Source organism: Gymnogyps californianus, chromosome 11 (genome assembly GCF_018139145.2).
Source record: "Gymnogyps californianus isolate 813 chromosome 11, ASM1813914v2, whole genome shotgun sequence".
NCBI classification, from domain to species: Eukaryota; Metazoa; Chordata; class Aves; order Accipitriformes; family Cathartidae; genus Gymnogyps; species Gymnogyps californianus.
In genome coordinates, this window is record NC_059481.1 from 1,800,047 (window position 1) to 1,823,331 (window position 23,285).

Here is a 23,285-nt window from a genome sequence, read left to right on the forward strand (position 1 = left end):
TTCTTCTGCTCAAAGATAGAACCAAAAAGGAGTAAATAAGGGTTTTGAACAATGAAAATTGTATTTCTTTTGACTTACTGTTACTTACAGAACCTTTCTGGTCTGGCTGAAGATGAGTGAGTAAAGTTACCTTGCTGATGAAATTGATTATTAAAAATTTTTACTTTTTTTTTCTTGTTACAGCACTTAGCTTTTTTTTTTTTCCTTACAGTGAAATATGTGCTAATTATAGAGTTTACTTTTAAGGTAGGTAAAGGAGAAAAATTTATTTTCTTGCACTCTGTAGGAGTAAGCTTCCTTCATTATTCATTGAAGGGATCAAACTGTGCCAGAACTCTTAAGTCTGCTACCCATGACTATGGCTTAACAGAGAAGAGATTCAAACAGCAGACAACAAAAAATTCTTGAACTCCATTTATCTTGACAGCAGTCGTATTATTCTTTTGAATAGAATAACTGGAAAGTCTCTAGAACTAAAAACTAACTTTCTTTGTTGGAGTAAAGCCTTCAGTTAGACAGTTGCAAAATAGGTACCTTAGCTTGTTATGCATGGTCTGTTAATTACAAATTAAATCACATTTAATTTGTATTAAAATCCCCGTTTGATATAAAAGTTAGACTTTTCTTAGTAGCATGGCTTTTCTTTATCCCAAAAGAAAACTGATCCTTTTCATCTGGACAGATTTTAATGTACCTTCTGCCTGGGAAAAGCTCTTAAATCATGTTTTTTGTCTATACAGACATTAACATATATATGTAGGTATACACACATGTATATACATATATGTTGATGTGTATGTGTGTATGTATGGGGTTAGGAAACAAAACTTGGATAGCAGAGTCAGGTGTGTCCCTAATTTTTACCCCTCCTTAAGTGGTTCAGGCACACAACCTTATTTTTACTTTTGTCTCTTTAACTGTGACAATTAATGTAATATAAAATTAAGTGTTTTCCTTTCAAGCTGTATTGCTAAGGAGAACATGTATAGGAGCCTGTATTTATAGGAAAAATAGATTACTTTTAAGGATTGGGAGTGGTGGGTTTTTGGAATTAAATATTTGTTATAAGACGTGAAAAAAGGGAAGGTGTTTAATTTTGATGGAGCATTTGTTGAAGACTGCAATAAGATTTACGTTGATGGATAAGAATGAGTAATCTTTAATGATGGCAATCTTGGCACTTGTTCAAACAAGCAGCCTGTAATGCAATATACTGTGAAATTAGTTTGCTGTGATAAAATATTTTCCAAACTAATTTGAGTGAAAGAGAAGGAAGCTTTGAGTGTTGAGTGAGAAACTGGTGAAGTTAATGCAATGCTAAAAGTTCCCATTGTAGTAAAACAGTTAGAAGTTCAAGGAATCCTTTCAGAACTTGTTAACTTAAAGATTTTAAAGTAATGTAAGTGATAGTTAGACTGCTGACTTTTTGGTTCCTCATAAAGAAGTCCATCAAAGACTATGAAATACTCAGGTTCCACCTGGGACTCGGGGAAGTCTCAGTCCTGAGAAGCTGAAGAGTAAGCGACTGTTGGGAGGAAGGGTCTCTGTATGCTTGCACCATCCGTATGGCCATCTCTAGGCATTGCTGTCTGGCTTTGGTCTGCTCCTTTGAGGCCTTTCTTACTGTATTCACAATTTCAGAGATAAAAAACCCATAAAGTTGAAAATTGGACCCGATAACCTGTCACTGGGAAAAACATTTGACTTGTGATGAAAGCTTTTCATTAATTCGCTTACTAGTCAAGCTAGTAGTCTTGATGGTATGTAATAATTTTCTCAAAACTACGTTGTCTGAAAAGAAAGGAAAATGCTAAACCCTGTTCTAGGTTGAGATTTATGGTGCTGGTGCTTGTAGCTCCGAACTAGAGCTTCAAAATATGAAGCAAGCCTCTAGACTCATATGTGTTCATATGTGTATAAGCTTGTGATACAAGGTATACTGCTCGTAGTTCTGTAGGATTGGCGCTAGGAATGTACACCCACCCCGTCATACATGTGGTTCAGCAACGCAAGCATGCAATTTTCTCCATAAACTCAGAATAAGTAATATCTCTGCCAGGAATGTAGAAAATACTGCTAGAAATGGAAGGAAGTGGGGAAAGCCACTGAAGTATAAAGCTGTTTGAATAGATCTTATGTCCTTTACAGAAAACTTTCCAAAGTAAAATCTACCGTATTGTCAGTATTACCTGATATAAAAAGCTATCATGGAAATGCTATATACAGGTTGAATAGTTTTTCAGATTTTGCTGACTTTGAGCCTTTCATACCTTTTTTTTTTAATAAATGTCTTGTCTGGCTAAGGATCCTACTGCATGAGGGTCTGTTTTTTAGCAAATGCAGGAGTAATTTTGTGCTTTTGATGATTCTGAAGTTGAAAAGTGAAGTTTCAGGTGAGGTGGCTGCCAAGATGGATTTTCAGAGCTTGGAAGACGGGCGCAGAGTTTCAAATGTTTGGAAGATGATGTTCTGCTTTGAAACCTTTCCAGCGTGTGTGGATCAGTATGTGCTCAAACAGCATATATTGTGTATCTTGATTTATATTTGGACATTTATATGGAAGAAATTAGAAATGCATGTACCACAAATTCTTTAAAAAGCTACAGTAAATGAGATGGTTAATCTGAAAACAAACATTTGAAAGGACCCTGAACAATAACGTTATATTTTGATAAGGCTATTGAAGTACAGCTAACTCTTCGGTGGTTTTGGGCTGTTCAATTTAGCAAAATTTTATGTCATTGAAAAATGTCTATGGAAAAGTGAAACGTGGTTGTATGGTTAATCATTTTCTAATGTGAGGAGATCACAAAGCCGAGGTTGCATGTGCGGCATTAATTTCATGCTGTTGCTGTATGCGTTCAAATGAAGTCTTTAATTCTATGATCACATGCATATTCTTAATGCAGGGTTTTTTCCTTAATACCTCACATGAATGTGTGATATTTTTAATTATTACACGTTATTGTTTGCAAGGCACTCTGAGTGATTTGTATTAAGTGAATTACACTTGCCCAACTCAGTAAAGGTTAAACATAGCAGAGTAATTATGGAGATTTTTCTGGTTGTAGATTCCACAAAATAATCTAATTTACTGTCTAATTTTATCTGCTGTACTTTACCAAGACTGCAAATAGATTATAAGATGTTTGGGGAATACTAATTTCAAAGAGGAAAAAAAAAAGCCAAAACCTCAGGGTATAACTGGCTGTTTGAATACAGTAAATTAATAAAGGCTCACTATATTTTGTGATAATGAAACACAAAAAAGCATGTGAGTTAGGTATCCAAAGTAGCTCAAGTAATTGTATATTGTGAGTGTGTAACTGAGGGCTGTATGGAATGCATATAAAAGGCTTGAATTTGATTTTTTTTTTTTCCCCGTTCCCTGACATTCGAATGATCAATCTTTGTTGTTTTTAATGACACTTTAAATTATGTTATCACTTTTATATTAAGCTGATTCTTTGTCTCCAGTGTCTCAAATCTGATTGCTTCACTCTTTTGTGGAAATGCTTCATTGTCGTTACAAAATTAAGATGTTTACTTTATTACAAAAGCCCTTTTGCTTTAAGCCCAGCATTCTTCCACAGCTAATGCACACAGAAGGAATCACCAAGGAGTCTGACAGATTGTTTTCTTCCATGTTTTTAACAGTGGTGAACTTGTAGTGGATCACATATTGGTAAACTCTGAACTCAACTCTAGATTTTCTTGAGTAAAATAATCAAATAGAATAAAAGCATGGCATACAATTTGGATGGCTGAAAACTGTATAACCTTGTTTCTTGACAAAAAGGAGGATTCATGTAAATGCTACCACGTTGCAAGTAGTTTGTGAGATCTTATGCAACAAATTTGTCTAGTAATGTTTAATAGTTTTAGTAACATCTTAATTGCTGGTTAGTAACCATGATAGTCTGCTGCCTCACTATGCACGTTACTTCACTTTTCTAGAGGCTGGCTGTGGGAAAATGAGCATCATAAGGCACGTGTTGCTTTTGGATGGGTAACTATGGAAATTGGTAGATATCCAGAAAAAGGCACTATATATCATCAAAATTACACTAACAGGCTGTATAGCCTTTTATCATTCCTTTGCAATTGTTTTAGTCTCAGCTTCTTGCATCCAGTCAGTTTTTTCTGCACAGCCTTCCTTGTTTTGTCTGCTGTCACTGATAGATCTAGCACATTTACCAATTGGCTCCATTTCTTTCTGCATTCATCTTAGCCCTCAGCAGATTATATGCTACTCAGATTAATTTAATTTGCCGCGAATGCTAGAACAAATAATCAAAGAAGCTATTTTACATAATAAAAGGAGATACAAAACTGCATATGTAGTTGTGTCAAGGTCCAAACTTGTCTTATTTATTTTTCTTTAGGCGTGTTTTAGTGCAGCCTTAACATGTCTAACATGCCTTTCTCACAAATAAGGTGCAGTGACATTGTTTCTGTTCACCTTGACAACATTTGGAAAGCTCTTCTGTGTTCGTGGACTGTTGATGTCTAGATGCAGACAAAGAGGTTCAAGAATCGGGAAAAGCATCGTTTTCTTAGATCTTTTTAGGTGGTCTTAGAACTTTCTTAGATGGTCAGATTTGCCTTGGAGGTGGTGTAGTCCAAGACTTCTAGGTTCAGTTTCTTTGTGCTAACTTCAACAGACTTGTGTGGTTTAAATCTAATGAATTTACCTGGATAGAATACAGGTAAATAGAACACAAGAAAGTGGGAGAAGAGGGGGGAAAAAAGTGATACAGTTTTGGCAGCTCCTGTTCACATCTCCTTTGTACAGATTTTTCTTGCTTGAGATAGGAGGTGGATCATCCTTCACTATCTTTGATTACCACTAAAGGTCCTATTTTTTTTTCTACATATTAATTTTTCATCTGAGCCATGATAGGAGGCTTCTGCTTTTTTTTTTGACTGCAATGACAATAAAATGCATATCAAAATAATCCAAGATGTATCTTCTCATCTTCTTGCTTTCTGTCCTTGAACCACTGTCAAGTGGTTCCACAACAGAGTTTAATGACAAACGTCTTGCTGTTTTCCTCTTAGCTAGAACAGTTTGCAGTACTGTCTGTATGCTCCTCTACTACTTCTTCGGGCATTCCTCTTTTTAAAGCTCCTAATATGTTTTTTCAAACTTACTTATATCTTTACTCAAATTCCCTACACTTCTTACAAAACAAACTTTTTGTAGTCCTCCTGTTACTAGATCATGGAAACAGGATGCCTCTCCTTACAGTATACCTGGATAGGATGTCTCCTTGGATGTGCTTAAGACTGGTTTCTTTCACTTAATTCCAATAACGATTTTGTTTGCTCTGCTTTTAAATGTATTGAATCAGAAATTTGAGCAACAATTATAGTAGTATCATAAATCAATATTGATGTGGCAATTAGTTAGGTGAGTCAAAAGTCTTTGTGTCCTGACAATTTACCTTTCTAAGGAGGTAAGAGCATTGGTTCTACTAATATAATTCTAGTAAAATTTCAAATGGAGAAAGCAATTAGGTTGATTTTTGTACATTGGCCACTCTAGAGAGACAAAAAAAGTTAATTATTGTAATGTGCTATTCAGTTAATATGTTGAAAGAATTCAGTCCATTCCTGCCCACTAAGCCATTGCTTGATATCCTGGTTTCGGCTGGGACAGAGTTAATTTTCTTCTTAGTAGCTGTTACAGTGCTGTGTTTTGGATTGAGTGTGAGAATAATGTTGCTAACGCACTGATGTTTTCGTTGTTGCTAAGTAGCGCTTATCCTAAGTTAAGGACTTCTCAGTTTCCCATGCTCTGCCAGCAAGCAGGTGTGCAAGAAGCTGGGAGGGAGCATGGCCAGGACAGCTGACCCGAACTAGCCAAAGGGGTATTCCATACCATGGAACCTCATGCCCAGTATATAAACTGGGGGGAGTTGGCTGGGAGGGCTGGACTGCTGCTGGGTCAGCAGGTGGTGAGCAATTGCATTGTGCATCACTTGTCTTTCCTTGGGTTTTATTTCTCTCTCTTTTTTTGTTATATTCCTTTTCATTACTATTATTATTATTATAATTTTTCATTATTATTACTGTTAGTATTATATTTTACTTTAGTTATTAAACGGTTCTTATCTCAACCCATGAGTTTTACTTTTTTTTTCCCAATCCTCCTCCCCATCCCACTGGGAGTGGAGCGAGCGAGCGGCTGCGTGGTACTTAGCTGCTGGCTGGGGTTAAACCATGACACTTGATAAAGCCAGAAGGGAAGCCATCAGGTAGACTCTCTCATTTTTTTCAGCTGCAGATAAGAATGGTTCTGGATCAGCATCCAGTCATGATTTGTTGTCTCGGCTTGGGGTTTTTGGTAATGTTACAGGCATTTTATTGTGGATGCTTGGAGCAATGAAGAATCTTGGAAAACTCTTGTATGAACTTGTATCATAAGAAGGGGAATGATGGTTGCAATGGGAGAAGAGTGCTGAGGGTACCACAGGTAGCATAAAATGCTACATTTAGCTACTACATTTAGCATAAAGAGCAGATAGTTTATAAGGGCTGAATTCTAAAGCCTCCCCCCACCCTTTATGAGTTAGAGGGAGGAAATTCTATACAGAAACTTTGCCAACTTGTTGAATTTGTCTTTTGAAAATTTTTTTAACTAGTATCTTATTCTGAAATCTTACATCTTACTGAAATGGCTATCTTTTTACAAAAATTCCATTACTATACGTTATACAATATACGTTGCTGTTCCCTATGTTGTACAGGCATAAGTCTGGCATGTTATAGTTCACTTAACTTTTCAAGCAAAAAGTCGTTCCAGCTGTATCTGCAAAATGTTTTTTTTATGATGTGGCTGTGTTATTTTATTTTTCTTAAGTTTTAGTTCCTTTTGTCTAAATACCTTGGATCACATTTAATTAAGAAGAACTGAAGCTGAAAGTGCAAAAAGATGAGCTGCTTTTATGGAATTGATGTAATTGAACTTAATTTTAAATGTGAAGCCAAAGTACGGAATTTGACCATCTAGTTAAAAATTCCTCTCTAACGTGGCTCCTTGTAAATGGCAGCCAGGAATATTATATGTAAACACTTCTTCAGTTTCTGTAGCCGTTTCAGGCAGAGGACTTGTCTGTGCTTCTCTGGTAACAGTAAGTCAATTTGTCCATCAAATCACCTGTATGTTCTGTTTTGCACAGCTATGAAAGGTTTCTTCTGCTCGCGGGAGGCAGTCTGGAGATCAGCGATGTTACGGAAGAGGACGTTGGGACGTATACCTGCATAGCGGATAACGGAAATGAGACGATTGAAGCTCAAGCAGAACTTACAGTTCAAGGTAGGTCAAATATTTAATTTTCAGAGAGAACAGATCTCCAGATGACTTTTCACAAGAGTTTTATTGTGTGATCAGTTAAAGATCCTGTTGTTTTTTGTGCCCCATTTTAAAAAAAACAAACAAAAAAACCTCACCCTTCAGTTCTGTTATATTATGTGTTACTCTGACTTATTACTCAAACTGTTTAGAATTTCATAAATATTCAAATGAGGAATTTGCTTACATAATGCATCTTGAGCATGGTTAAAAGCTGCTGTATATGCTCATATAATATTAAATGTGGTCGATGCCGTATGCTTTTCTAAGGGAGGACAAAGATCACAGCATGGCTAATCACATCTGAAAATTGACCTGTAGTACTACTACTTAGGTCTTCCTTGAAAAAGGAGGGTTTTTTCATAGTCTTTAAATATGCTATTGTTTTCAAGGAGCTTGACAGAAGATAAAAGCTGAGATACTTTAGTAATACCCTGATTTATTGTGTGTATAACTGTCTTGCTTACTCTTGAAAGCTATTTTTACTAGAAACAGCAGTGGAATGTTGATAATGATTTAAAAATATCTTATGTAACCTGTGCAAATCAGGTAGACTTGTTAAGGAGCAGGGGAAAAAAAAAAAAAATCTAAGTTTGGCTTCTTCACCTTTCTTATGTTTCATGAGGAAATCTGTCATGGTTTTTTTATTAATTGGATCTTAATATTGGTTTAAAATTCTTCAGCTAGAATTTACTGGCATGTCAGAGTGGTTCATTTATGCGGTATCCTTGTAAGAGCTTAACTGACTTGTTCTGCAGTGGATTGTGGTACTAGAAAGTTTGTCTTAAAAGTATGTCTGAAGGGATAAATTGAACCAGTGAACAACCGTAATGGAAGGCTTATCTATAGATGAAACCTTTATAACAAAAAAAGTATTGTTTTACATTGTGGATTAACTATTCTTATACCATGAAATGTTATGTAAAGGCATGTTAGCAGAGTTCTTACTTCTCTATCAACACAATGTATGAAAGTTTGACAAATTTTAGCACTCAAGGCATATATACTTAAGGTGATATGTTTTATGTGTCTTACCTGGAACTTCTGAAATACAGCTATGTTTCTGGTACAGAAGAGCTGGAGAAGGTCAGTTGGGTTTAAAAGAAAAATATTAAGAAGGGACAACAAGTTTTCAAAGAAAGCTGATCATTGAGCTGCTCAGCATTGAACAGCTGAAGTCTTCCTCTGTAGGAAAGTGGAATATGAAGGAAGGTTTATATTAGCATCCACAGCATTTCTGCGTTATGTCACAGCTGTATTTAACCATGTCTATGTAAAACTGAACATTAACAAGGTGCAGAATTTGTTTACGATCATATTGGGGGAATGTTCTCCTGAGAGTGCATTGTCAGTGCTTGCTTTGCACTGTTACCTGCTACCTGTAATTTAAGCTTCACCTTGCATTTTATTCCCCCCTGGTCTTGGGACTAGCTTTCTGAGCATGTCTTTTGTTTTCTGTAGGTTACTGGTACAGAAGCATTTTAGCTAGCTCTGCCATTCTTTAAAACTCAGGGAAGAATATCTGAAAAACGTGTTCTCTGTAAGGCCTGTTCAAAGGCAATATAGCTCTACTTTGACTTGAAGCATTTTGAAAGCCAACAAATTCTGGTCATGCAGAAAAAACCCCCATGTTTTTCTTACCTTGTTTCTTGGGCCAAAAGAATAAAGATAGGTGCTCTATCTTTTTAAATACTTACATGCTTGATGCTTCATAGCACTTTGTGATGGTTTTAGGCAACTCACTGTGTGCTGTGTTTAATTCTGTTCCAACCTATATATTTTACAGAATTGGCATGAGGCTTTGAGATTTATGGGCAATGGCAGAAATTAACGATATTAATGATATGATGCAATTAAGCTAAGCGAGTCATAGATAAGACTATAGCCTTAATGTAGAATATACAGCCAGGTCACTTCAGGGGTGAAAGTGATCTTGAGGTCACTCTTTGCTCCTTATCTAAACTAATGTAAGTGATTTCTTTATTTGGTTGTAAAGATTTAGAATACGTTCTGCCAGTTCTTTTATGCTGAATTTTTCTTGTACGCCTGGCACAAAAAAAAGGATTTCTTTTAATGCTTGAGTATTAAAATATATTAAAGATTATACACAATGTGTTTTGGAAAGTTGCATTTCTGACTTTACTTCTTAGTTCTAATCTTAATTCTACTTTCCTTTGAGCGGTAACTGTAGAGAGTAATTGTATTTCTGCGTTACTATCATGTGGTGAAGGGTTGAATAGTGTTATCTGATCAGTGTATCATTTTCTTCTAGACTAGAAAAATTGTCATTTCTTCACACTTAACTGCATGATTTTGCTTAATTTAAGCTGCTTCTGTCATTCTTAGAAATTAGTCTGGCAGAAGTTCATACAAGAAATCCATTTTGGGGGTATTGAATTCCCTTGTCTGACCTATTTTTCTGCATCCCTTTCTTGAAGCACCTGGGGTTTTTTGTTTGGAGATTTCAGTAGCATACTAGAGGTTGTACTAAGGCAGTCAATCTTGTTTTCCTTCTATTACCATTTCATGATGGCAATTCAGTGAGACATTTGTAAATCTCTACTTAAGTGTTGGGTAAGATGGCATTGTTTGACAGTGTTAGGACAGTGAAAGTGAAATGGCATTCCTGTTGATGCCTCTTAACTGAGTCTTCCCTGCAGTGCCAGGTACGGATTGACTGAAATTTGCAGGTAGTTAGAAACAACCTGCTTTATCCAGTTGTAAGCTCAAATTGTGCACAGAATAAAAAGAATGCTCGTTAAATGTTACTTCGTTCCAAGACCAGCTTTTCTATATCCTTTAACAAGGATATAAAAACCTGGAAGCTAACATGCTTTCTCTTTGATGTGGTACCCGTGGCAGCAAGCTGCCTCGCATCTGCTGCGTTGGACTGATTACCTCTCTACCTGTCCTTCCGTGGCGGTAAGGACGAAATTGCTGACCTTCCTCATTAAAGGGTAGGGTACCGTGGAGTCTCTCTCAATCGAGTGTGTGCTGTACTCAGCTGGCAAGGAATAGGTACAGTTTGTTGTGCTGCTTGCGTGTTTGCATAAGGTAAATGGGAGGTAATTGAAGATAGCTTATTTCCAACTGAATACAAGTATATGAAGTGATCAGCTCCGGGAGTTCATGGGTTTTTTTTTCTGTTAACTTTGGCACCATTTTGAATTCGGATAGATGTTACCTTAAACTAATGCAGTTTACTCAGATCCTGTTAGTGACACTTAAAGAGATCATCTGTTTCACATACCTGGAGATAGTCTGTTGAACAAGCTACCTTGTGTCAGAAAAAAAAAGTGACAGAGGAGCCTTCTATTGCCCTAATGTTTGATTTTAAAAAAATATTTGATTTAATTTCCCTGCATACATCACAGAAGGACTGAATCTGGAAAAATGGCTTTAACTAGAAAGGAGTTCTTGGCTAGAAAGGTACTTAAGGGTCCAGAAGCATATTACACAAATTTGTTTCCTCAGTCTCTTTATCTGCAAAGTGTATCTGGGAGCTAGAGTTATGAGCATTTCATTTTATTCAGAGGATGATGGAAAATTAATGGAATATTTTGGTGAAGACTTCTAAAATATGCAAAAGGTATGCAGTACAGGTCTGAAGAGTACAGGGTAAAATAGCATTTCACTACTGGTGAAAGTAAATAGTGATATTGAAAGTGTTTTTAGTTGAGAAATCATTTAAATTTTAGGTGGGTTTGGAGAGAAGAAAGAGTATGTTTTTTATGTACCCTACGTTTTTGAGGAGGACAAAAGAAAGAATCATAAATGAATACCTGTTTTTGTCATTAGTAACATCCTTTGTACCTTTACTTGTGAAACATCTTTGAATTTCAACCCTTTGTTAAACCTGGTTATTCTTTGATATGGTACGAAGGGATTTTTTGAGAAATGCACAGGGAATTCAAAATACTAAAAACTTGAAGTATGTCTTGGAAGACAATGGTTTTTCGTATAGCTTCTATCAATCACCTGGAATTAATTCTGTATATCCTGCTGAGTGACACATACTGTTCTGACCTCCTCTTAGCGTGGCTGTGCCCACTGGGAAGGTGGGCACTGTCTCCACATCTCTGCTCCCTACAGCCCCTCTGTCATCTATTGACTCAGCTGCTTTTTGTGAGCTCTAAGGCACTTTAGTTAACTTAAAACAGACTTTCTTGGGCTGAGCTGTCTTCGATCATTATGACCAAAATGGGTTAGGGAGCCAACTGACTGAACAGCTCAGCGATGGATCTCTTGGAAGCACAATTTTCAGGCCTTTTCCTTGAAAAGGGCAAGATGCACGTTGCCACAAAGCGAGGAGACACTTTGAAGCAAACTCACAAGACAGCTCTGCATCAAAGAGTTACAGAAGATAAAAGTTTCTAGTTACACGCGTGCAAATTGGAGATTTCGTGTGCCCATGTGTCACGCACCAAATTTTTGACTTGCACATTTGAGAAGGGGTTTGAATATGGAAGAGAACATGGAATGTCCTGGGGGAAGATCTGCGGCTGAGAGAGCCTCAGCCCCTAAAGCTTAACATTTCTGAATCCCATCCACATTTGAGAGAGATAGTCTTTAGGGACAAATATCAAATGGATAAAATGTGTGTACAGCTTTGTACTTACTCGCTTTTCCTTGAGTTAATCTTGGGCGCCAAAAGCTTATGTCATCACGGTCTCAGGCCAAGCACCTTGAAGGTACCTTTGCCAGGGTAGGTTACTTCCCATGAAGGGAGGCAATAATTTGGTGTCTGAAAATCTTTGGTACAAAGTCAAATTTCTTTCAGCTGTGTTGACAGTGTTTTTCCCCTTGCTGTCAGCAGGAGGAATGGTGCTGGGTACCAGATTTATTTACGACGCGTGTAATGAATTGAGAGCACTGGAAAAATTTGTTTTCCTCTCACCAGCAATGAAAGAATCTGTAGTATTTCCGTTAGATAAGAGTGGAAAGTGATGAAAGAAAAGCTGGGGAAACAAGTAGTAAATGTATTTAAAATGTAGTCAGCTGGCTTCTGTTCAGTCTAAAACCTGTGGCCTGGAAGAGCCATAGTAGCAGTTAAATACTGGGAAGGTTATAAGTTCATTCTTCATCTGGGAAATATTTCAAATTTATTACTGTGCCCAGCACCCCCGGGATTTCTGCAAATACTGTGACGCGAGTTAGATCACTGCATGAGCTTCCTGTCGCCTGTCTTGGTACTTATGTTGTAGATAATGAGTTTAGAGGGAGTTTTCTCTTGCTGTTGAAATATTTACTGCAGTTAATAATGAACCAGAAAAATAATAAACCAAAAAAATTTCCACTTTCATTTTCCTTATAAAATTGATATGACAGGTCTCAAGTCTTTAAAATAAATGAATCACTGCATTTGTGTGAGAAGAGTCACACTTGCTTTTTTTTTCCTGTTGTCTCTGTTATTACCTTTCAATGATTTTTTGGAATAGCAGAAAGTTGGCTCTTGAGTCATCTAGAACAGCATTCAGTGTCTGATAGCATATCTTAAATACTATGCATGAAAGCCTTGCTGTGTTAATGTACTAGAATTAAAAATAAAAAAGGAAAGCTTTATTTTTGGGTATCTGTAGTGATAAATTAGAGGTTGCACATGGCAATAGGCTGATCACTACCTCATTTGGGCTGCCAGAGCAAATTGTATGGAAAAAAACAAATGCAGAAGTGTTTTGATAGAGTTATCAATTTTGTACGTTGAAAGGAAATGCTGGAAATATTTTCAGTATAGCTGAAAAGCCTTATGCTAATGGCAAATCCTTATTCTAGCAAAAAATACGTATATTGTAGTGTTGGTCCTGCAGTGTAAGAAAACATCTTTTTGTGCTCTCTATGCAAGGGCTGGGTAATAATTTAGATAAATAAAAGAAAGCAAGATAAAGTCTGTATTTTGTCTAGCTGATAAGTTTTAAATTAATAGTCAGTGACACAAATCAGATTTGAGAAGATGATGTTATTACAACACAGCAGAACCGTAGTTGGTTGAGGGTCTAGACTATACCGGCTGAAACATTCCTCTGTCGGTGTAGCATAGCTAATGCGTTGTCACATGCAAAACCCTCTGAGATGGTGAGATTTATGGTCTCGAAACTTGGAGCAAGGTTTTGGCGCACTCAAAAGAGGAAAGAAACTTACCTTTCACAAATCTGTGAAAGTGTGCTTAGGTCAGACTTTCTGCGAAGCGATCTGTAACATTTACAGTTGTTTTGCTTTACTTTTCATTTAGCCATTCTATTTGCTGTTGGTGTAGTGGGTGTTTCTAGTACAGGAAATACTTTGGTTATTGATGGCAGGTAATTATTTCAAGTTTTTGTATTTGAAGATCTTGGCTTAAAAACTAGTTGTGATTATACTTCTAGGAATATATTAATTCTTTTCTGTTTTTATTTACTGCTGTTTATACTTAGGAATTATATAGTCTAAAGCTGTTGATGAGGCTTTAAAAACAGCTTGAAAAATTACTCCCACTTACACCACTATTGAGAAACAGGACTTTGGTCAAATAGCTCCCCTCCTATCATTAAAATAAGATGCAAATGTACCAGGAAGTGCAAGGTAAATCAAAACACGTGGCCCTTTCCCCGTAGCTTTATTTTAAACATATAATTTTAAACATTTTTTTAAACATCTCAAAAATTGTTGAAAACGAGCTGTTTCTAAACTTATTGCATAGGAAACGGGCTGACTCCTTTGTTGCGTCATTCTAATCTGTATCCGTTACAGTTGCCTTATTTACTGTTGAGGTTGCAAAGAGGGAGCATTCAATCCTGTCCATTTAGTTTCCCTGTCTTGCACAAAGAGTGGTTTTATTCAGTTTTATTTACTAATCAACCTGAGTGAAACTTGTTAAGACTTTCTTTAAAATCAGAACAAAACAGTTGTAGAAGGAAGAGCCTTAACATAAAGAATCTTAGACTTGTCTTCCAAAAGTACATCTGACCAGATCTTCATCTGTGGCAGATGCTTTGATAAGAGAAAATGCCATCCTTCTCAGGAAATTGTAGATGTTTGAAAAGCGCATTAAATCCTGTAGCAACAGAATAATATGTTTGAGTGACTTATTTTTGCATTAAGCTTTCATTAGTATTGGAAGCAATTCTAGGGAAGAAATTTGAACCAACACTGAAAATTGCTAAAACCTTTCTCATATCTTCTAGATTATCTTTATCGATTTCTGTTTCTAATTAAGCTCAGTGCTGTATCTTGATAATAGGCTGCACTTCAATTATAGATTCAGAAGATACTGCACTAAACCTGATGCTGTCAAAGGCTTGTACTTGGGACAAAGTGTTGTTTTTTCTGGTTATCCTAGAACTACTCTGGTTGGGGGAAGCTGTTAATAGTAAAAAGAATACCTCAGCTTTGTACACATCATTTCTTTCCCTTGAAACTGTAATGTGACTTCCATTAATGATCTTTGTTCTGTAGTGATACAAAAGAAATGCAGTAAGTCAGAGGAGTCTGATGCGGGGAAGGCGTGTAAGCTGACCAAAATTACAGCGAGTTCAGTACTATTGCACTTCACTGTATTATCTGAAAAGACTTTCTAGTAGTCCTTGCTGCTGCTCTTGAGTGTAGTTTTAATGGAGTTGTACAGTTTACTTGTGAATTCAACTAAATATGAATATAGACACTTTTTGAGTAATTTTTGCCTCACATTCATGTTCAAGGATAAGGTTGCTAGTGAAAAAGTTATAAACAAATATTCAGAAACATACATGGAATGGGGAGGAAGGAGATGGTAGCATGATTTTAAGACTATATCACTCGCTCAGACTTTACCTGGAGACTAAAAATGCCCATCTACTTGAGATGCATAATTTTTAATACTAAATGTAAACTTCCACAAAAAGAAATCATTCTTTGCATCATGCAAAACATCACACTTTTGTTGTGTTTAAAGATACTGTGATCTGACTTTTGTTGCCCACTACTATTGTGCAGGACTTGGGCTCAGCAGAACCTCTGATTGTAGCTGCTCAGTTTCTAAATCTTGCTCTGTAGTTCGTGAACAGTTGTAAATTTTTTTGGTATGTCTTGATGTTTTTGTAAGACCAAGAGGAACGTTTGTCCAGTTCTTGCCATATTTCAGAAGCATAGGAAAATAAAGCTTGTTGAAGAGAGCTTGCCACAATTCTTAATAGAGGCACAAACATTTGTTTTCTTTAATCGTATTTCCAAAAATTATGAATGAGCCTTGCTAGAATTTTGAAGGAAGATTCCCTTATAGCAGTGCAAATATTTAAAATTGGGTGGTGGTGTTACAGAACAATGAAGAGTGAATGTTGTAATGAGAAGCATTGGGAAGCCTTCACAAGCAGTGATCTCTGCCTTGCCTCTTACTCTTGTTTTTTGGTGTTCCAAGGGGGCAAACACTCCATGAAGCTTAGAGCTGGGATGGTTTTCTGACCTTACCTGGGGTCAGGGTTGAGCAGAGACCGCTGCTGTCGGTGCCTTGTGCTGTGCATGTGAGCAGAGTCTAACTCCTGTGGTCAGGGCAAGTACAGAAGTCCACAGGAAGACTGTTGAAACCTGATAGTGAAGACAAGGGTTATGTGTGTGCCCCTTGTAGAGGTGCATCCCCTCTGGTATGAACCATCCACAGGTCGATGAGGTGGTGTGGAGGCCTCACAGACTAGGCACTCGTTACAATAACAGATGTTTTTTGATTTAAACTGTTGTGCTGCAGAGGTATGAGTGTGAAATGTTCAACTATCAGAGCATGATAGCCACCGACAGACCAGGATGAGGAACTGGAAATGGGTGTACTGTCTCTCTGAAGCTTCTGGCACAGGATGTGAAAGGCGACGTTTTGTCAACCTGAAATCAGTCCCACTCTTTGATCATGCCGTGACTGGCAATGTCGTGCCCCTGCTGCATCCAGAAACGTGAGCTCGCAGCAGGTGCTCTTCCCAGCAGCGGTGACTTCCCGCTAACCAGCAGGAAGGACCATGGATGTGGCAGTTCTCTGGGTTTGGACACCGTCCTGGGGATGAGCTGTCTGGAGCAACCCAGCAATGGTAACAGTGCAATGGAGGTGGAGCCACGGTGGTCTGTAGATAATACTGTTGCAAGGTAGGCTTTTTCTCTTACAAGAGTATCTTCTCTGAGTATCTGAGCAACCGTTAGTCATGAGGTTCTTTTACATGAAACATCTGTAATTCACTAGACAATTTGATTATATTTGGAAAAATTTCCTTTGTGTTACGTAGGTGCTGCGTAGTTTTCAAACAGGTTTTTGTGGCGCCGAAAAAACAATTGCAAAACAGCCCAAAATGGTTAGGGGTTAATAAGGACAAAGATTAGATCCTTTTGGCTAAATGCCCGTAACTGAATTGCATGGGGGGTGGGAGGTAATGCCTCCATAATTGCACATGCAAGGAAGACGAGGTACACTTTGAATTTAAAAGAAGCTTTGTGATTTATTTTTATATATATATAAAAATACCATTAAGAAAGACAAAACCAAATTATCAGTAACCCATACAATTCACACAAATGGTTTTCCTTGTAAATGTTCTTGAGTAATCCTTGGGGATAATGAAAATGTTACTAAATTAAGCAGCAGTGTCTTGAATATCTACAATGTAGAAACTGATATTGAACTAAGGGAATTGTAAAAGCTGGTTTCTCTTTCGGCTAGAATTTCTAATAAATTAAGATCATATTAACGGGGGTTTGAACCAGCTGCTGCTTTATGGAAAGAAATACTTTTTCCCACAGAACGGCTTTTGAAAAAATAAGCTAAGGTTGCTATCAATACCTTTGGCCTAGACAATCAGTTACAGAAAATGCACGTTTTTGCCTAAGTTTCATATTTAGATATATTTGTCTAGTAAATGTACTAAAAATGTACTTTTTAGTTTGGAGCAGGATTTACTTGACACAGGATTTACTATCTTGATTCTGAAGTCAGTTCCATGATGATGAAATATGTAACACTGCAAAATAGAAGAGACACGCATGCTGCAGTACAGGGCAGTCAGTCCTGCATTAGTCAGTCTTCCACTCCCTTTCCCAGGTTTTCATTCATTATGCTGCTTCCTTGCACTAAAATGCCTGTCTGAAATAATACTCTTGAGATGACTTCTTAGTTTTGGGAAGGCATGCAGTGAAGCCTGCCATCTTGCTTTCTATACCTAGTTTCAGCTTGTTTCTGGCTGATGTGTTTTTCCTTTCGATTGTTTGGAACAAAAAGCTCTAATTCCATTAATTTTGTCCTATCATGTATGTCATGCATGAATATAGATGGTATGCTATATGAAGCATGCCGTTAGGTTCCTTGTGAGTTAGGCAGGAGGAATAATTAATACTGGGTGGAAAGTTCATCCTCTGCACAACTGACCTGATATTACAAATGACACATGTTTTTCATACAGTGAGGTAGGAAAGGTAAGCCAGTCGGGTAGCCCAGCTGGTTCATTGTTCCAAGTGCTCTTGAATACTTGTTATAGATTGAAGGATATAGTAGATACAATCATAAGCTAGAGATAGACTATAGGTTTTTTATTATTGGTTTTATTCCCTATCAAAAAGAGATGACAGAATTTCAATTAAAAAATAAAAGCTGAAAGATTCAGTAGTAATTTTTAAGTTGCATATGCCAAAGACTTCCAAGAAATTTGAATGTGTGAACTAAGAAGCTCATTAAAATGCCTTCTTCCTCTAAGTGAGAACTCTTTTTATAGAAATTATGCCCTAAATGGCAAGTATTTTTCTCAAGGTTATCCTTCCATGTTTAATTGGTTGAATCAAGCTTTAAGTTTGATTCTTGGATTTATTGATTTCTTGGCTTTAAGTTTTTTCCATTTCAACAGAGACTTTTGCATTGTTTTTGCACTGCCAAATCTCGTGATGAAATCTGAGGGTGATATTAAAATGGAAATGCCGAAGAACACCATGCATTACTTAAGTCTCTAGAGAGAGACCATACCATAAAGTATACGTACACTTTCTTTCAAGTTAAATTTTTATGATAGTTAAGCTGACTCTCATACCACCAGGTAATTTATTTTTCTAATGGGACCTAGATTATTGCAGTTACTAGATGTCTCATTATAAAAACTATAGTCCTTGGCAGGGAAGTTTATCCCAAAATTACAAAGATGAAACAATTCAGTAATTTGTTGTAAGGAGACGGGCTGTTATCTGTGGTGACTTATTCCCCACACAGTCTTGCAGTTAATTAGTTTCTCTTCATGCTGAGAATAATTTAAAAGAAAAACACCATGGAGTTTTGATTCCTCAAAGTAAACACTTTCTTTAGTTACAGTGTCGATTTAAGTTAAATGTACTGTTTTGTAGTAGATGTGAAGACCTTTGAGGCGGATGAGAGCTGCATAATAAAGTTGTTATATGCTCTTCAGTGACGCTTCTGAGGTTCTCCCTTCAGAAAGGTGCTGGAAGGAGGCCTATAAGAAAATGTGAACAGGATCCAAGATACCAGATAGAAGGAAGCCCGGCTCACAGCAGGCTAGTTAATGGTTGGTAAATGGCAGAAGGATATTTTTATATTGAATATTTTGCTAAGCAGTCCTGATTTCTGGCAGCTCTGCTAGTCTTGTTTATTTTCAAGTGCTGACTCAAAAGATTTCTTCTATGGTCTTTCTTTTTTGCATTCTTAGGAGGTTAGGTATAGTCTCAGTATAGTGTTTAACAAAGCATTTTACAAGTGAGGACATAAATTGCTATACTGTATGGTAATTCAAAGCACCCTTGTGCTCTAGAAGTGGCATTCCACAGGTTACATGCCTCTGACTCACATCACATGGTTTTAGTTTCAGTAAAGTATTTTGTTCTGTAAATACAATTTAAGTACAAGGGGTTTTTTTGTGTTCATCATAAGTTACAATGCCTGAAAGGCCTGAGGTAGGGGGCCTTGAAAGGCCTACTGTAACCTTACCGTCGTTGGTAAGTTAATACACAGAATGTAGGCTTACTAAAGATTTCTCTTTATAAAAGAATGAATATATATGCCTGCAATGGTGGTAGGCATGCAAGTTGCAAAATCACTAAGGGCAAATTGTGCCTGACAAATTTGGTGGCCTTCTACAACAGGGTTCCAGCATTGGTGGATAAGGGAAGAGCAACTGACATCATCTACCTGGACTCATGCAAAGCATATGACACTGTTCCGCACAACATCCTTTTCTCTAAATTGGAGAGACATGGATTTGATGGATGGACCACTCGGTGGATAAGGAGTTGGCTGGATGGTCGCACTCAGAGTTGCGGTTAATGGCTCAATGTCAAAGTGGAGAGCAGTGACGAGTGCCGTTCCTCAGGGGTTGGTATTGGGACCGGTGCTGTTTAACATCTTTGTCGATTGAGTGCACCCTCAGCAAGTTTGCTGACAATGCCAAGCTGTGTGGTGCGGGCAACACACTAGAGGGAAGGGATGCCATCCAGGGGGACCTTGACAGGCTCAAGAGGTGGGCCTGTGTGAACCTCATGAAGTTCAACAAGGCCAAGTGCAAGGTCCTGTACATGGGTCGGGGCAATCCCAAGCACAAATACAGGCTGGGCGGAGAATGGATTGAGAGCAGCCCTGAGGAGAAGGACTTGGGGGTGTTGGTTGACGAGAAGCTCAACATGGCCCGGCAATGTGCGCCTGCAGCCCAGAAAGCCAACCGTATCCTGGGCTGCATGAAAAGCAGCGTGGCCAGCAGGTCAAGGGAGGTGATTCTCCCCCTCTACTCCACTCTTGTGAGACCCCACCTGCAGTACTGCGTTCAGCTCTGGGGCCCTGTCCTGGTTTCAGCTGGATAGAGTTAACTTTCTTCCTAGTAGCTGGTACAGTGCTGTGTTTTGGATTTAGTGTGAGAATAATGTTGATAACACTCTGATGTTTTCGTTGTTGCTAAGTAGCGCTTATCTTAAGCCAAGGACTTTTCAGTTTCCCATGCTCTGCCAGCAAGCAGGTGTGCAAGGAGCTGGGAGGGAGCATGGCCGGGGCAGCTGACCTGAACTAGCCAAAGGGGTATTCCATACCATGGAACGTCATGCCCAGTATATAAACAGGGGGGAGTTGGCTGGGAGGGGCGAATCGCTGCTGGGGCATCAGTCAGCAGGCGGTGAGCAAGTGCATTGTGCATCGCTCATTTTTTTCCCCTCTTCTTTTTTTCCTTTTTTCCCCCATCTTCTCTTTTTTGTTATATTCCTTTTCATTACTATTATTATTATTATTATAATTATAATTTTTCATTATTATTATTATAATTTTTCATTATTATTATTGTTAGTATTATATTTTACTTTAGTTATGAAATGGTTCTTATCTCAACCCATGAGTTTTACCTCTTTCTCCTGATTCTCCTCCCCATCCCACTGGGAGCGGGGCGAGGAGTGAGGGAGCAGCTGCGTGGTACTTAGCTGCTGGCTGGGGTTAAACCACGGCAGGCCCCCAGAGTAAGAAGGACACGGACCTGTTGGAGCGAGTCCAGAGGAGGGCCACAAAGATGGTAGAGGACTGGAGCACCTCTCCTATGAAGAGACAGGCTGAGAGAGTTGGGGTTATTCAGCCTAGAGAAGAGAAGGCTCTGGGGAGACCTTACAGCAGCCTTCCAGTACCTAAAGGGGGCCTACAAGAAAGCTGGAGAGGGACTCTTTACAAGGGCATGTCATGATAGGACAAGGGGTAATGGCTTTAAACTGCAAGAGGGCAGATTTAGATGAGATCTAAGGAAGAAGTTCTTCACTGTGCGGGTGGTGAGGCACTGGAACAGGTTGCCCAGAGAAGTTGTGGATGCCCCATCCCTGGCAGTGTTCAAGGCCAGGTTGGATGGGGCTTTGAGCAACCTGGTCTAGTGGAAGGTGTCCCTGCCCATGGCAGGGGGGTTGGAACGAGATGATCTTTAAGGTCCCTTCCAACCCAAACCATTCTGTGATTCTGTCAAATGGGTGATGCACTTCATGTTTGCAAGTCTGCATACTGTCTTTTGAGAAGCTGACGGCAGGCTTTATGCATAGTGATGAAGCAAAGAGGCTAGAAGTGCAATTTAAAATATGTCAGTCTTCTGTAATGAAAATCTCTTTTGAGATGAGTTTAGCAGTTCATAGCTTCTGAGAGTTGAGTCAATGCTGTTAAGCATACATTTTAGTAAATTCAAATGTTTTACTATAAGCTATGTGTGACACTTTGGGGAAAATTTTTAAAATACAATTTTGCCATTCCTGTCCCCTTTGGGCAAATAATTTTTCTTCAGCTTTTCCAGTACATGTATAATTAATAACTTTGTTTACTGACAATGTCAGCAATAACATAGCTCTGATTTATAGCATTTATCTTTTGCCTGTTTGCTTCCTCTCTAGCACATCATGAAATGCCGCGTAGACAGAATAGACCATATCTTAGGAAGGTGGTTCTAGTGAGAAGATAATAGAAAAATAGAGTGTATGAGCACTATGCTGTTACACTGTCTTCTGATGCAGAAAAAACATAAGGCCCAAATCATTGCGCTTTAAATAATTAGTTGAAACTTTGTTTTGGACAGCTATCCAAGAATTTGCATGGAGTGGGAAGGGAAGATAACCACTGGAGGCTTTGTGGAGATGATAAAGGAGGTTTTGTTATGTAAGATCAGACTTCTGAGGTTTCATGAACTGTAGTGTATCTATCCTTGGCACTGACTGTAGATTCCTTCCAGTCATATACTTAATCTGAACGTTGCATGGTTATTGCTCTACTAATTTGCTTAAATTATCATTAGCGTGATTAACCATTATAGGAGTGATTTTCAGAGTTGCTAATCTCCCTGCTACTTCTTTTGATTATAACTGGAATAGTATAGGCATCAAGTCGGAGGATTACAAGCGAGAGAACTGAGGATTTAAACAATTAACCTATTAACTTACGTAAAATGTAACTGGATTGTAAGCGAGTGCAATAGAATACAAGGAATAAAGCTTTTATGAAGCCTCTTAAGTGGTTTCCATTGACTCTTTTCTCTGTACTACTGTTAGTAAAGCTCTGCATCATCATATTAATAATACAGTAACACTAAATCAGTAGTTTGAGTACTTGGGCAAAATATTGTGAGTTGAAATCTTAAGCTGGTTCTCTTGCAAAACTTAAATTTGGTTTCTTTAGTTTCAGATTGGATTATAATTGTTGATTATTGTTTTCTAAGTAAAAGAGAAATTTCTTTAAAGTGCAGAAAAATGTTACATATGAAGGGGAATAGTTTTAATTTTTTTGTTTGCCTAGAATAGCTCAGATATGCAAAACTTTATTTGAACGAGCACTATTCCCTTTTTATTAAAATAGTGATCTATTCTTGTACCACCTTACAAAAAATACTAAATGTTACAAGATATTCTTTAGAATTATACACCATCTTTTTTCAAGGGAGGTTCTAGTGCTTTACTTATGTTAAAGTGGTCACTATTTAATTTACTAAGTCGAAATATGAGTAACTGAGACTCTTACCTCATCTCTTCCTTATCTATTAACAGTTACTAGTTTGTATCAGTATTGTGTGAATGCTCCACAGTCTACTTTTTCTGTTTGCTAGGAAGAATTATTTTCTGAAATATTCCAAACTTACAAAATTTCTTTGATGGATTTGAGATACGCACCTTATCCATAATATCTGCCTTGATTTTTCTACCTTAAGGAACCCAAAACTTACTAGATTTTATTTAAGAAAAAAGAACTTGACTGAGGTATGTGCTTTCCTGAATTCCACTTGCTTCCTGTGAGTTACTATAACTGAAAAGCAATGATTCTTGTACTGGGTAGTATTTCAAGATTAGCAAACTGTAAAGGCAAAAGAGTCTGGCAAATTTATTACTGTGCTTTGAAATCATGCTGGGTTTCTGCTTTACTTTTGTGTTTGTTTTTTTTTTTTTTCCTTAGACTGCAGAAATAGAGCCAGGGACTTTGTTATTTTGGTTTTAAGTTCAAACCTAACAGACTGCAGGCTTA

The 23,285-nt window shown here is 37.7% G+C and overlaps 1 protein-coding gene across 4 annotated transcripts in view; it reads left to right on the forward strand.

Annotated features, from left to right (window-relative positions):
• Positions 1-23,285, forward strand: part of NEO1 (neogenin 1) — a 213,474-nt gene that overhangs the window by 93,597 nt on the left and 96,592 nt on the right. For all 4 annotated transcript variants that reach the window (XM_050903397.1, XM_050903398.1, XM_050903399.1 and 1 more), the window contains one exon: positions 7,185-7,321. In XM_050903397.1, coding sequence (XP_050759354.1) covers positions 7,185-7,321 — 137 coding nt within the window. The remainder of the gene's footprint in view (positions 1-7,184; positions 7,322-23,285) is intronic.